The sequence below is a fragment of the Ptychodera flava genome, chromosome 7 (assembly GCF_041260155.1).
Source record: "Ptychodera flava strain L36383 chromosome 7, AS_Pfla_20210202, whole genome shotgun sequence".
NCBI lineage: Eukaryota > Metazoa > Hemichordata > Enteropneusta > Ptychoderidae > Ptychodera > Ptychodera flava.
Genome location: NC_091934.1, coordinates 2,089,680 through 2,105,043, shown reverse-complemented (window position 1 = coordinate 2,105,043; position 15,364 = coordinate 2,089,680). Strand labels below are relative to the sequence as shown.

Below are 15,364 nucleotides of genomic sequence, written 5' to 3'. Positions count from 1 at the left end.
AAATGGAACGACGAGGATGAAATTTACGCGAGACATGTTTGCCATGTTGAGACTGCTTCAAAGCATGGACTGTGGAATTTTTTGAGGTCGACAAATTAGGTAACAAAAAACCTCAAACGCACCTGGGTGTCACATCAAAATCAAAGTGGCCGCGATTACAGACGGAGCGATCTATGACACTGCCACCGGCCGCTCGACGGACGACGCGTAAGTTGACATCGTGTGCCAGCCCTTGGAAATATATAGTAACTCCCTGACAGGCAGATGAGATAGTCTAATGGCGTTTGATGCATTGAAAGTTTGTAAAAATAATAAAAAATGACATCACCGATCATAAGAAACGTGGTGTTGAAGATAATAGTTTTTAAGAGAAGACTATAATGACCATATTTCTGTAAGTATTGTCTAACTTTGGAAAACCAACATCTGAAGATTTACTTCAACCAACACTTTTATATTTATTCTACTCTTATTATAAGATAAGTCGAATTTCTGGAAAGTAGGTGCACATTTTCGATGTCTGTGTATCGTCTATACCGAAGTCATATCCGAAACAGTATAATCAAAACACGACAGCGTAAACCTCTCTCTCTCCCTCTCCGGTATTTCGATATTTTATATTGTCGACATTTATATATAAGTCTGAAGTTTCAGGTCACTGCTCAATGCAAGTAGTTGATGTCAATTTTCCGTATCGGGCATGGTCTCTATCGTCTCTCAAATCGTTAGTTTTTTCCTGTTATATTCGATATCAGACTCAAAACACAACGTGAACAATGCTGATAATATATTGCATATTTCGTATCGAAAACCGGTAAAGTTCGTAACTGGTGACATGTCACGGCCTGGAGAAAGTGCATCACCATCAATCGAATGTCCGTGACGCTTTTGCTGCCAAATTGACATAAGACATATTGCACAGGGAACTTCCCGGTATGGCAATTATATGAATTTTGCCGTGAAGAAAAATCTGTGACTTTAAACTGGCCGTACAACTAACAGTAAACATAGCGGAGCAATGATACCGACTTCATTGCGACCGCTGGTGAGAGCGAGTCGTCCGGTGGAATTTTTTCCCACTGGCTATTTGGCTTTGAATTTTCAATTGCCCTCATGTGCTAAAAACAAGACGGGCGTTCGCTGTGAATCAATATCTTTTGAATATGAAAAAATCGGACATCTGAACCTCAACTCGCAGCTTGAAAGTTGTTCTCAGAATCAGGACAGGGACATCGGTGAGGCCGGATTTCACGTAGCTATTGAAACCGACGGCTCGTTCGTTGTAAGAAAGCATGCGATGTACGTCACATGCTCTCTTGGGCCTTGGAATTTCGCCGTATCGCCTCTACAGACTACACCGTCTATTACCTAACCATGCTAACAAACACATGATAGTTCAGTAACATATTAATCTACCAATCATCGACCGTCGAACACTTCAAAAACAATGGTCATGGTCACGGATTCAAGGACGTTCACATGAAGACACGATCAATAAGTGGCGCGCAGAAATATTTTTACTGGTTTTGAGAACTTCTAAAATAACTTGTAATCTGTATATCTTCGCACATCGAACCGATATTGTATACCTATCACCGTCGAAGTTTATGTCTTTCACTGTCGAGTTCTTTTTATCCAAAACACATATCCAGAAGAGTCCCACAGAGCAGTCAATGAAAGGATAATTGCTTCAAACAAATGAAATTGCACGAAAGAATGAAAATCAACAGCACATCCTGGACGTGATTTAAAACAATAGCGCTTGTGAATAGGACTATTCTATTTGAGTAACGGGGATGGAAAGCACAGAACTGTAAAAGTACTGGAAAAACGTGCCATTTTTCTCGCAATTTTAGCAACTGTAACGACCCTTTATTCTTTACTAATACCTTTCCATAATTGAATTAAACTAGGTTTAGGGCTTATACACAAAGTGTTCACTGATGTACAGAACTTTAAAAAAGTACTCTGCTGGGAACGAGCAGGGGTTTACACGCTAATGGGCGCAGTAAAACAATGGGCACGTCCATAGGTTCAAGGACGTTCACGGCGTAAAATTGCTCAGACTTGTTTTAATATCTGGTCATCGGTGTACTGCTACCTGTGAATCGAAACGACAAGTGTAGGCCTATAGCTTTGAAATTTTATGGGAGAGAGACACCACGACTGAGACCGGCAGTAGCACAACAAACTATTCCGAATTGTGCGTCCGTGTTTAATACAGACATCTCTCTTAAGTGATTCTGGTTTCTCAATCGAATCAAAAGTCCAACGTTTACAACATTGACATAAAATATGTCTGAAAACTTTTGTTTTATTCAACCAACTGATTCATCTCCTTTGATATCCCCTAAGCTACATGTAAACAGTCCGGAAAGACTGATATCGATGTCTCCCGGGCCCCCATGCAGTACGGCCGTACGTGTTCAAATATTTCAGTGTTATACATTTTCTTGTCCTTCTCTTTCTTTCTGAGCCAGTGTCATTATTGTGAACACGGCTAATAAATAAATAATATTTCTTCACCGTTTTGCAAAATATCTCGTCAACCGGGCGCATGGGCAACGTCTTTGTACGTTGGTCAAAACTAATGACACTGTAGGTCAGGATATCACATCGGTCAAAGTAAGATTGAATAAGGAAGACGAAAATGCTTTCATCGATTGACAAAAATGAGAAGGAACGAGTCAGTAAATATCGAACCATAAAGGGGAGATCGAGACTGCCATCCCCCATGATTAATCAACTGGGAACAAAATATATATTTCGATCGACAGACTTACACAGTACAACCAGAGACAGCACTTTATTCAGCTTTAAAATAAGTCACCGCCTTTCCTATAGGCCTAATAACACCCCGTTTGCGTTTCGACCTACTCTGCTCTGTCCCCAATCGGTATGGCCGTCCGGGTTTCGCCTGCCGTCGGCGTACTGACTGACACATGGTTATTTCTTCAGGGATCTTTTCATCGTTTGGCATAAAATAGAGCATCTCTTTTGGTGCACAAGGCAAATCAACGTTTAGAAGGAAAGTCACAGGAGGTTAGGATATTATATAGGTGAAATTAGAATGGAATATTGAAGATGAAAAGACTTATCGGTCGACAAAAATTGCCAGAAACCGAGAATTGAGATTGTCTATGATTTATTAATTGGGTACAAAAATATTCGATTGAGTCATTAAAACAGCCAGAAAGAGCAATTCCTTCAGCTTGAAAAAATAAGTCGTCATCTTACTCTTTCCTTGACACTGTCCCCATTTGCGTTTGAAAATATTACTCTGTTCCCCGGGCTCTGTTCCCAGTCGGTAAGAACGCACGGCGCGGCGGCGGCGGCCATACTTACTGACATGTAACATCGATTTTTCCTCAGCAATTTTTTCAGCGTTCGCAAAAGATTTCGCAAACTCGTCCTTTTAGTGCACGGGGCAAATCTGTCTATGTGTTTTAGGAACAAGCAACATGTGGTTTAGAACATAATATCTGTCCAATTAGGAAGGGATATTGATTCACACACAGAAAGAGTCTGTAAATTTCAATCGACACGGGATGGTAAGAATTCGGAAAAGACAATAAGAAAGGGAGAAAGTAGGTAATTTATTCTTACTTTCTTCGATATTAAGGTGAGAAAATAGTGACAAAACCAGAGACTAGAGGGTTGGTACTTCACACACGCTGAAACTTCACGCAGATTTTGGAAGAGGGCGACTGAGATCCAGCTCACTATAAATCACTGAGGTTTCATACTCAGCGAAAATAATCATGTGACCCAATGAAAACCAATCTGAAAGCCGTTTACAAAGCCCTTTGTTGTTCTCATTTCTGCCTTTTTGTCTGACCCGTGGTTCATCGTATTCGTAACGGTGGTTTTCGATGTCTTGAAATATCGTTCATTCACCAACTGAAGGAAGTTTTTGAAGGGTATGTAATTCGGTCGAATTAATAGAGATCGAGAAAGTCCAAATTTTAGTCGGTGGTCGATTTGAAAGGGCCCAAATAAAATTATGTTTTGTGAAAAAAATAGGGTGGTCAAATTGATAGGGTGGTCGAATTGATCGGGTTTTTACGGTAACATCTTTTGTAAATATTTACACTGTATTGAAATTATAAACTTCATATCAAATGAATAATTATTTCCTCCTTTATAACACCAATTCTATATTGCCGTGGTCAAGTTGACAACTTGCCCATTTAGGAATGCGCCTGAACAGGATGGTGTATTGGATTTTAACTGATAGTCAGAACCACATTGTGATTGTGTGTTCAAGTAAAGTGTAAGAAAGCAACATATTCGAACTGTTATATTGAATGATACAAATGTACTTCCAGCTGTTAAGTACAGCTCTTGTCAACATTGTCATTGTTTCCTACTGTGTTCACTACAAATATCTATAGCAAAGAGTGTGTACTAATGGTAGCAACAGCCTTGCAATTCATTTCAGTTGAATTTTACAACAATTGGTAAATTTGCTGCCTGAGGACTAGATCAACTTTACATTTCCTCCTCCTGTCAGATTTATGATTTATGACAACACCACTTTTGAAGTTTGTGAAATATTAGTGTGACACAGAAACATGTCAAAGTGATAGCTATTGAGTCATGACATTGAATAAGTTTCTAAACTTACCTTTGCCTATGAGCACACTAATTTGTGAATTGAGAATCTGTTCCTTTCTGTTGCCTTCTTTATTTACAAGCTTCAAGACTGGTCTGAATGGTTTCACATCACATATCCGCCGTTTTTCATCAATTAGCTCTTCTAATTCAGCTGTTTGGTTAATACACATGAATACATAGGATTTCATATCCATAAGACGGGAAAACAGTGGATAGTTGGCAGCTTCACTCCACAGATCCTAGTGTGAAATAAACCATGTACATGTCAGATTAACTCCTTCTGCAAGCCTTGTGAAAAGCGACATAAGAGTTCATTGAACATCTGTTTTGTGTCCATGATGTCTTCACAAAAATGACATATTCAAGTCAGTACAAACTCAAACTTCTACGAGTACAAATACTGAGGTATAATTTGATGTTTCAAAACTGAACATCTATATTTGGACTGGTGATGGGCATTGGGCATGAAATTGTTACGAATAGTGATTGTGGACCTGCTCACAGGGAATTAGGATAAATATGGATATTCAGCAATTTGGACATTACTGGATAATGGTTCTACTCCAGAATAAAAAAGATGCGATGCGTTCTACAGACTCAGTAGGCCCAAATAATCACGTGATGCCGGTACAAACAAGCCCACATGTGTACTAACGCGTATGGAAATACACGTACGTCTAAGTGCGTTTGCGCACATGGCTTTGTTTGTACCGCGGTCGATTCGAATTCCGGGTTTGGCCTATTGAGATCACATCAACTTTTAATATTTCTGATGTGTTTATGTGGTAATAGCAGAATCACTGCCAATGAATCTAATTTTGATTGTTGGCAGTTCCTTACTCTTTGCTGTCCCTAAACTACTGGATGTAAGAACCAAGACTCAGAGTGTAATTAAATTAACAAAGATTCATGGAACTCAATGAAAATAACTTTTTCAACAGGAGGCATCTGACAACTAAATTAAATTCACATTTCTTAGTGATCAAACACTCAATATTTTCATCCATGATTAGTGGAAAGCAGCATTTAGCATGAGCAAAAGAAACCTGCATACCTTTTTCACTTGATCCAATGTAGCATCTCTGTCACATGGCACTGGGACTAGGACTCCAGTGGGCAACAAACAGTCTACCACTACAGGACCTTCTATGGCCTCCTGAGACCAAATGTCAAAAGTAAAGCTGGAACCTGGTGGCATCTTTTACCTGACAAAATGTCAACACAAAATAAATATTACATGATTGGCAGATTTACAGAAATTACAGTAATCCTTTCTATACAAAATACATCAGTGAGGTACTTTAGAATTTTATTATCAAAACTGAAAGTGAATAGTTGACAACTGGTGTGACTTGTTGTTCTTGTTTCACAATAAGGTTTATCACCTGACAACAGACACATTTTTCACACTTGCCTCTAATTCTGACAAAGATATAAGAATTATGGTAAACAAGATACATGAAGCCAACAAGCCCTGATGATGTCATTCAACAATTAGCACTCTGTACATGTACAAGTAAACAATTAAATTCTAACACCATTTCATTTATTAGGAGTAATCTTTAAAGTAATGCAACACATGTAATACTAGTAATTTTTCCAAGGATTAAACATGATGCTATGTACATGTATGTAGCAATGACGTTGCAGAGTCAAGTTAAGCCAAGAGACAATGAAGAGAAATATTCTTGTTTGTTTCAATTCTGATGATGTGCATGATGTGCAAGCTATTTTCTAAGAACAAGATTGGAATATTTATATTTAAGAGTGATGTTTCACAAACACATGATATGCAAACATCTACCTATGCTGTAGGTCTGGGTTGTTATAAAAATGTCATCTGATTAAAAATTTGAATCCAACAACATCAACATGCAAGGACCAGGTAGTCCACCCAATAGTAATGTTTGTATTATTCTTCCACACAGTACATCTATGAACCTGTTGTGACAACATGTCAAGTCATCAATCAGGATGTTTTGCATTAAAATATGTAAACTAATGTAAATATTGTATTCACACTTGCTCACCCACAGCCAAGTGGGATTGTAGAGTTTCTGTTAAATACACACATATAGACATGATGGCTATTCCATAGACTCCCAATGCTATAATATGTATGCATGGCCAATGGGAGCTAACAGACCATTGGCTGGTACATTTTCAGACTACTACTTTACTTTCATGGAATATGGAGTGTTTGATTTTGAATTAAGGCCTGCTACTATTTTTTTAATCATGCACAAATTACTATAACCATGTATTCTGACTTCCATACATAGAACACTGAGTTGTTGGGGCTAGCAAATGTTTAAGTATGCCTTAACTGTTTAATGGTGACATATTTTGATATTTTCCTAAGAAGTAAATATCTACATGAAACTGCTCAATACAGGCAACACACCAACTTCTAAAAGTATTGAAAAAATTTTTGATTTTTCTTCAATGATTTTTTTTTATTGCATGATATTTAGTGAAAAATTCACGTTGCTATACATACTATGTCTGTTATGTGTGTGTGTGTGTGTGTGTGTGTGTGTGTGTGTATGTTTGTGTGTGTGAACATGCCATCAATCAGAACAAAAAAAATGTCTATAAATAAACATTCAAGAGTGTAGCCATGCAAATCAAAATGTAGAGTGCACTAAGTGTGGTGACAGACAGTGTGACCGCACTGTAAACCATAGCCTATTAATAGAACACAACAAACAACATCCCTGTAAGATAACTGGCACAGAGCCAATTTATCATATTTTCAATATATTGCAGTAACAAATTCATGTGGATTTTTAAAGATGTTCCCTAAAGAGCTTTCAATATGTGTTGAAAAATATTTTTGAGTATTCATGAAAGGTATGATTATAATGAAAGTAAAAGCATTTACACCTATGACAATTGTTTTCAAAATTCTTTGTTTGACAAATAATCTCGGTGAACTGAAGTAACTGGTCACTCCAAGTCACTGTACATTATAAAGTCTGAACGTCAATACAGTATATAAAATATACTGTATTGCATTAGTATTGTCTAAATATGAATTAAGTCATTGACTGAAATCCATTTGACAATGAGACTTTGTCACAATGAAGCAGCTGAGAGTTTATTAACTGTGAAAAACGCCAGCACAGAAAAAATGAACAATTTTAAAAAAACAGCATTAATAAAACACAGTTGTATTTGAACATTCAGTGTACATGAAGAATCTATTTTTCATTTTAAAAATTCATCTATATGGTTCAAAACAAGTTTCATTTTCAGGCTCAACTAAAAGTCTTAGAAAATTAATAACCAGAACAACACAGAAAAACACTGCAAAATATTACAAGTTTTCCTTAATGCTACTATAAATTGTAATGCAGATGTTCCCTTTAAAGGGCTGGTGAAGAGTAAAAATGAAATCGCTGAAAATGTGATTTTCACTCGTTAAATAATACATGGAAAGGCACAAGCAAAAAATTTACGGCGGAAAAATGGTTTAAGTGCGCATTTTCAGGGGAAAAAATGCGTTTTCCGAAGCTTAGTCACATTTTCCCGCGAAAAAATCAAACCCGGAAGTGTGACGTCACTTAAAGCACAGCCTATCTGTACATGTATGGAACACGACGGCGACTTCTGTCGAGTAGCGCGACCAAGACAGTGTTAGAAGACGAACAACAGCTAGATTTTGGGCTGTACATGGCAGCTGTAGGTCTCTATCAAATTGTGTCAGTCATACTGACAAAACGCTCGCTGGCTCCACCGTTATGTTAGTCCTACTGATTTAACGCCCACTGGCACTGTCCGTATATTATCCATAGAGGTAGAACTCTTCTGGTACCGCCGCGCCGTGGTATCGTACTGTCTTCCATGTCAGTCCTGACAAAACGATATGGGCTGCGCCGCTAATAAAGGCCGAAAAGGCAAGGCTGTCATCGCCGAACAAACCGGGGTTGTGAACATTACCGGCCGAAACAATTTGGGCTAAAACCTACAAGTGCCGAAACAGCTAGAAACCTGTGGAAATGTACCTGTGTATCATTGTATGATCTGTTGCAAGACAGTGCGCGAGCTGCGGTGTTTTCGAATCATGTACGCCTGAAAACTTCTAATCTTTGACATAGTTTTGACGTGAGATTCAGAGCCCATATAAGACGTGGAAAATTGTGGTCTCCATTATCATGACTCAGTATCTCACTTTATATTATTCCCATCGATCTGTAAACGTTGATTGACCGACTGTCAAAGGTCACGCCTTGCCGAGCTACACAAGCCAACGGCACATACGTTTTTTCGATGAATCGTTGTACCGCACACGTTTTTAAATTCAACCGTAAATTTCTGATATTTTTCACAGAGCTATTTCTTCGGCAATGTAAGCTTTATAGGTCTGTTGTTGTTCTAACTTCTACACTGAATACATCGTCAAGTGTGAACGGTATGACCCCTACGTACATCAGACGATCGATTGCGCAACACATGGTTTGGCCACATAGAAATGCTTGGAAAGCAAGCACTGCAGTCGTCTGAGTCATTCGACATCTTCGGTTATGTAGAACTCGTGGGGTAGAACTACAACACCAAAATAGTCTGGCCAATCACTAGTTTTATTGATAATCTTATAAATTACGGCTTGCCTTCTGGAAAATTCATGATCGTATTTCGTGAAAACAATCGTCAGTGAAGTGTGTGTAGCGAAGTAAATGTACGCGCCTGGCTAGCTTTGCATGGCAGGGTCTGTTTTAAAAACGCCGGGCAGATCGTCTATGTAGCCGACACAAACACGAACTGTCTGATACCGGCTACCAAATACTATGAAAAATAGCAAAGAATGAGCTACAAAATCACTATCAGTTTTAAGTTGCAGGTAGAATAAGTCTGTGCCTTTGTATAAAATACCTGTTATTACGGCCTCCCCGTATAACGCCGGTAACACAAAGCCCTGCCATGCAGAGCCAGCGCTTGGCTACAGGAGTAAAATTAACCCGCTTTGCTTTCACAAATTTGGTCCATTTTCTGGCCAGATCTTCATCCTTTGGTCATTAAAACAATTTTGATACTGAATGAGAACAATGCACAGCGACACAACGCTTAGGCGCTGTCACAGCTTTTTACGATGGATTTCGAGAATGCACACAAAAGCACTGACGTGCATATATCGCCGGCGGTCAATGTGCTGTAAATAACGTCATACCCGACATTTGCCGAAGTGTACCGAAGATTTGTATCTTTGTTGCCAAGGGCGTCGCTAGGGCCTTTATTCGGAACTGGGAGCGCAGTTTTGAAAAATTCCAATGCAGATCTTTTTCTGACCATTTTATTCATCAAAATAAACAAGCAATAAAAAATTCATTTTTACTTTTCACCAGCCCTTTAACAAATCACAAAAAAGGTAAATCAAGGGCAAAGAACCTACAGTCTTTTGATTTCAAAGACTTTAAAAACATTACAACAACAGTGCAAGATTTAAAACCTGAGTATGCATAAAAATGTTTCTTTACATTATGTTTAGTCACTTTCCAATAAAAATATAATGTTGTCTTGTTTTCAGACCTACATGTACACAGCAGCACTCAGTGTATTCATGTTACTTTAAATACAGAAGCAGCCTAAAACAAGCTGTAAACCTAGGGCCAAAGTCCCTGAAGCTACTATAGACATAAATACAAAATTAACTATTTCCTGACTGTATGAAATTATCTCACTAAGGTCACCTTGGGGACCTGTAAACCAAATATTGAAGCTGTCTGACCAGCGGTTTTGAAAAAACAAGCGGCCCAACAGTTGACAGAGCTCTGCTGTATTATGTAGAGAATAACTTTTTGTGACACATGTATTGATGAAGAAGGTGGATATCTTTGATAGCTCATTTCAGGATGGCCTGACCAAAAATGGCAAAATTAGCTGCAAAAATACAAAATTCATGATTTCATCACAATTTCAATATATCACATTAAGATAAAGCCTGGGAACCTGTATACCAAATATCAAAGCTATCAGATGAGTAACTTTTGAGAAACAAATATTTTGACCAAAAATGGCAAAAATTGACCCAAAAATACAAAAATTGAAGATTTCATCAAATTTCAATATATCACACTAAGACAACCCCTAGGAACCTGTATACCAAATATCAAAGGCATCAGACAAGTAGTTTTTGAGAAAAACATATTTTTTGACCAAAAGTGGCAAAAATTGCACAAAAATACAAAATTGCAGATTTTGTCATATATTCAATATATCATATTTAGTTCATCTGTAGGAATCTGTACACCAAATATCAAAGCTGTCAGACGAGCGGTTTTGATTAACTTAAGTTTTGACCAAAAATGACCAAAAAATTCCTTAAAAATATAGATTTGCGTATTTCATCACAATTTGAAGAAATCTAAGTTAGGGTATCCCTAGGGACCTGTATACGAAATAACAAAGCTGTCTGACCAGCGGTTATGAAGAAAAAGATTTTTTACCAGAAACACCTTTTTTGGGGCCAATTTACAAATTTTCAACAATATCAAAAAATTAAAAAAAAAGAGTTTCTCAAAATTATATTTTTCATCTATACAACATCAAATCAGTAGGTATTGCAGTTCTCAAGACATTTGAGTGGATGGACGCCTCACAAACGGACATACATACATACATACATACATACATACATACATACAAACTGACGCTGGACGGATACCTGTAGCTTCTATAGACTATAGTCTATACCGGTAGTAGCTAAAAATCATGATCAACACTTGAACTGTATCAATTTTACCTGTAAAGTGTAAATATGTTATGAGTTTGGTGTATTTTATTCATGAATAGAACTAGTAAACTGCAGCTTTAGATAATAATGCCACATATTTTACAATTGACTTTCACAACAACTCTATATCATATTGCAATGAAACTGTTAATAATAAGACTAAGCTCTGCATGTGTAGATGATTTAAAAATGACTATAGACAGGCTAGAACAATATGTTGCAATGAATCTCTTTTGCAGTCAACACTCCTGGAGAGCACAATGCTAGTATGGCATATTGTCTCTACAGATAGAAACTGGAAGATGCAGGGATAGAGGAGAAGTAATGAATGACAGTGTATTTTGTGACCTGTTGACAGGCTGTTGACAGTGAAATTCAGTCCTTCGACTGCAGTCTTTATGATGATATTAGGAGTATGTTTGAAGATAACATTGATCACAATAGTATGTCGGAAAATAAGCTTAAATATACAGTGTATCAGGCAATTATTTGGAATGCCGAGAGGTTTATTGAAATGGCACTTTGTTTTTGAGAAAAGGCACTTTATACAAAAAAGCTAAAAACTTTACTTCTCAAAGAGCATTGCATTTTTAGGCCGCACTTCCTCTCTTGTGATATATTTGAACTTTCTTCAGGTGATAGATAAATTGAGTCCATTGGGCTGGGAAAGCTTTGGTCCTCATCTAATTATGAAAATTTACAACTACTACTTCTTTGAGGCAAAGATTTAGAAATTTTATCTAGATTCACACAAATGAACTGAATAAAAGCACTGTACCTCTATAGTTGCTAAATGTATGGCAAATGGGAGCTGAAAAGCAGCAAAAGCCATGCACTGAATGAACTTCACTGTATTAAAAGAATTTAGTAACTGAGTGCCTTAAATACTCTGAAACTTAATTACTTATATTTTGTATTTTATAAATTCATCGATACACTAGTGGTGTCATCTTCTGACAACACTGTTTTATCTGTTGTGTGCTTAAAGATAATACACAACAATTGAATTTCAAATCATTGGAGGTGATCTACGTTTCAGAAGAGAAACATTTGTAGGGTGGTTGATTGTTGAAGACCATATGAGTACATTTACATTTATCTAGTTATGGACATCTCAACACAGGCTGCAATTTTTTATGCATTGAGAGAGGGAATACGGTAACAGCTGATAGTTTGCCTATTACCAAATTTTGCTGAAGTTACAGAGTAACTCTACACAGGAGGACAACTCCCTATGATGATGGTCACTGTAAATTAGGGTTACTGATATCAGTTCTGTTCTAAATTTCAAATCACTTAAAAAAGTGACTTTTTTCTCATCAATTTGTAAGGCCCGAAATTGAATGTCACTTCTTCTATTGCCACACTGTTAAATTCTACAAACAAAAGCATTAATCATGTACCATAAACTGAAGACAATCCAATTGTTTAGCTGAAACCACAGTTAGAAACACCACACAGGCCATTCAGGGACTGTGAAAACACTATGCCTTTCCCTGATTGAACAAAACTGTACTTTTCAAAGAAACATTTGCCCTATTAGCCTATAGATTGAAAGTGTTGTTTACCTTATTGCAATGCGACACAAAAATGCCTGTAAAAGATTGTACAAACATGTGGAATATGATCAAAATACGAAACAAGAAGCCACTTGTAGGTATGACATCTACTTCCTCAATTATCTAGGTTTTTTTTTGTTTCCCTGTTGTACAAAAACAACTGTACTTCCCCCTGCTACGTACAATGTACTAAATTTTCGACACCAGATTCTCATATCCACGGTCATTTGGACTGTTTTTGTAACAGTGCACGGAATAAATTGAATTGTTCATTGCCTAATTTATTTCTCCTTAAAGATGGTCGCGATTTTCAAGGATATTTAAAATTCACGGGGCGTCTGTAACTTTAGTTGTTTACCTCGAAGTCTGATCACGTCTCCAGCAGAATATGCCCTTTGACCCGGTCACGAGTATAATGTGTGCCACTGACCAGCGACAGGAAACAGGTGGATCATTTTCGTACGAAAATTTCGAAAACAAGGATCTCCTGTTTCATTGTGACAAATAAATATGTAGTCAAGGTAATAGCTATGCGTTGTTCTTATTCGAAGCGAAAAAATAGCACGAAACACGCTTAGCGTTCGAACGACCTCACTATCTTGTTATTTGACCCCTGTATATTCGCACGATACAAACAGCTTCAGCTCTCTTCTGCCAGGTCCAACCCTATGCCCAACGAACTGAAAATATTTCTATATACTGGAACGAACGAGCACTAGCTCTTCTCAACACAAAATAAATAATGTGTCTACGTTATATAGCTTTCTGGTCGATGAAAATGACAAATCGGAACAGCAATGCCGGCAGTGAATACATAATCAACGACTCGGATCCCACATCACATTCAAAAAAGTGTATTGAGTCAGGGAAGAACCGTGAATGAAGGTACAGTAGGCAATGAGTGAGTGGATAGCTTAAGGAGGTGGAGAAATGTACGGCATCAGATAAATACCAAAAGCGACGAACAAAAGATCGATACTTACCTATAGATTTCTGATACACTGGCTTGGAAAATATTGAGCTCAGATCACTCGCTTTATAGCATTTTTCGATGGAAACGTGTGAACGCGGAAATGATCGCCTTTACGCGACCCAAACTAACCACACAACACCCCAGACACTGTATATAACCCAACGCGTCAAGGCCAGTAAACAAACAAGTTCTGTCGCTATCACGGATTTGATGGATTCTGTCCAAACACTTTTGGGGTGAATTCAATTATTTTCGCTTAAGCACGATAATATAAATGTATCAATTCCAAAATTTCGCAAAATTAGTGAGTTTTGGGTTGGTAAACAACTTGGCGGATGAATATATGGGTAACTAAAACGTTCTTACCATGTGAACCGCGGGAGTTCAAGAGACACGGACATCGATGACACAGACCAACGTCACCATGGAGTCACGATTGATGTCTATAACTATAAGTTTATGTTAGATCGGTATCATAGATCGAGCTGCAGTATTCCCTCTCAAGATCTTTGTTCTACAACCATGAATAGTTTTTTAAAGAAAACAAACAGGTTCAAAGAGATGAAATATTGTTCCAATCTGGGTAAAATTTGATTTTATTGAAGTGGTGCCACAAAAAATTCTCCCAAAAAAGGCTTTCAGGACCTTGGGAGGGTATTTTGCCTCCTTCCTTGTGAGGTAAAATTATAGTGGCACAGATAAAACGTGTGACTACAGATTGTGAGTAAGAATATAATATATTTTGAAAACTCATTCAATCAGAGACATGAAAGGCTAACAAGCTGAGAACTTTGCATAATTTATTTCTTGAAGTTTGGAGGATTTTTCAGGACTGACCTAGGGAGGAGGAAACATTCCATCTGTAAACTTGAAAATAAATTATGTTCTAACAAATCCACTGGGAACAATCATCGCTGTTTGTGTGTCTAGAAGAGTACTCACATTTTCTGAAGTTGTAAACAATGCATTATGGGTAATGCTACACTGTATATCAGCAAAATAATGTTTTATATCTTAGCATTGTTATGATCAGATAAATTTGTTTGACACTTCTAAATTTCTTTTCCTTTGGTCTCTCATAAAATAAGTTTTCCTTTTAGATCCATGTCATTACACTAGTAATTCCCTTCTTGGATTAACCCAAATTTAGATGAAAACATTCATTCATTTGTTTTACATATATAACATTTCATACTTATTTGTCAAACTGGTGACATAAGACTTAAAATAAAAATAAAAATAGTTGATTTACCATAAGTAATTCTGTCTCAAGAAAATGAAAACTAAAATTACTTTCTCATCAGGATAGAAAATCCATGGTACTGCAGCCTGTCAATTTACCAGTTTATTCATTCAAATAAAAAATAGAAATTAGGCTAATAATACATTTTTTAACATTTTATTGTGTTGATTAGGCATTTTCTTTTCATTCTTTTTGAAATGAACGGGTTTTTAATCCATAAACATTATGAGAAGTTGGTA

General features: G+C 37.2%; 1 protein-coding gene across 1 annotated transcript in view; it reads right to left on the bottom strand.

The window, feature by feature from the left end:
* Positions 1-14,019, bottom strand: part of LOC139136552 (phosphatidylinositol 4,5-bisphosphate 3-kinase catalytic subunit beta isoform-like) — a 46,771-nt gene extending 32,752 nt beyond the window's left edge. Inside the window, exons 1-3 of the mRNA XM_070704284.1 lie at positions 13,893-14,019; positions 5,672-5,822; positions 4,628-4,856 (exon numbers count right to left, since the gene is read on the bottom strand). Coding sequence (XP_070560385.1) covers positions 4,628-4,856; positions 5,672-5,815 — 373 coding nt within the window. The 5' untranslated portion in view covers positions 5,816-5,822; positions 13,893-14,019. The remainder of the gene's footprint in view (positions 1-4,627; positions 4,857-5,671; positions 5,823-13,892) is intronic.
* Positions 14,020-15,364: the final 1,345 nt, after the last annotated feature.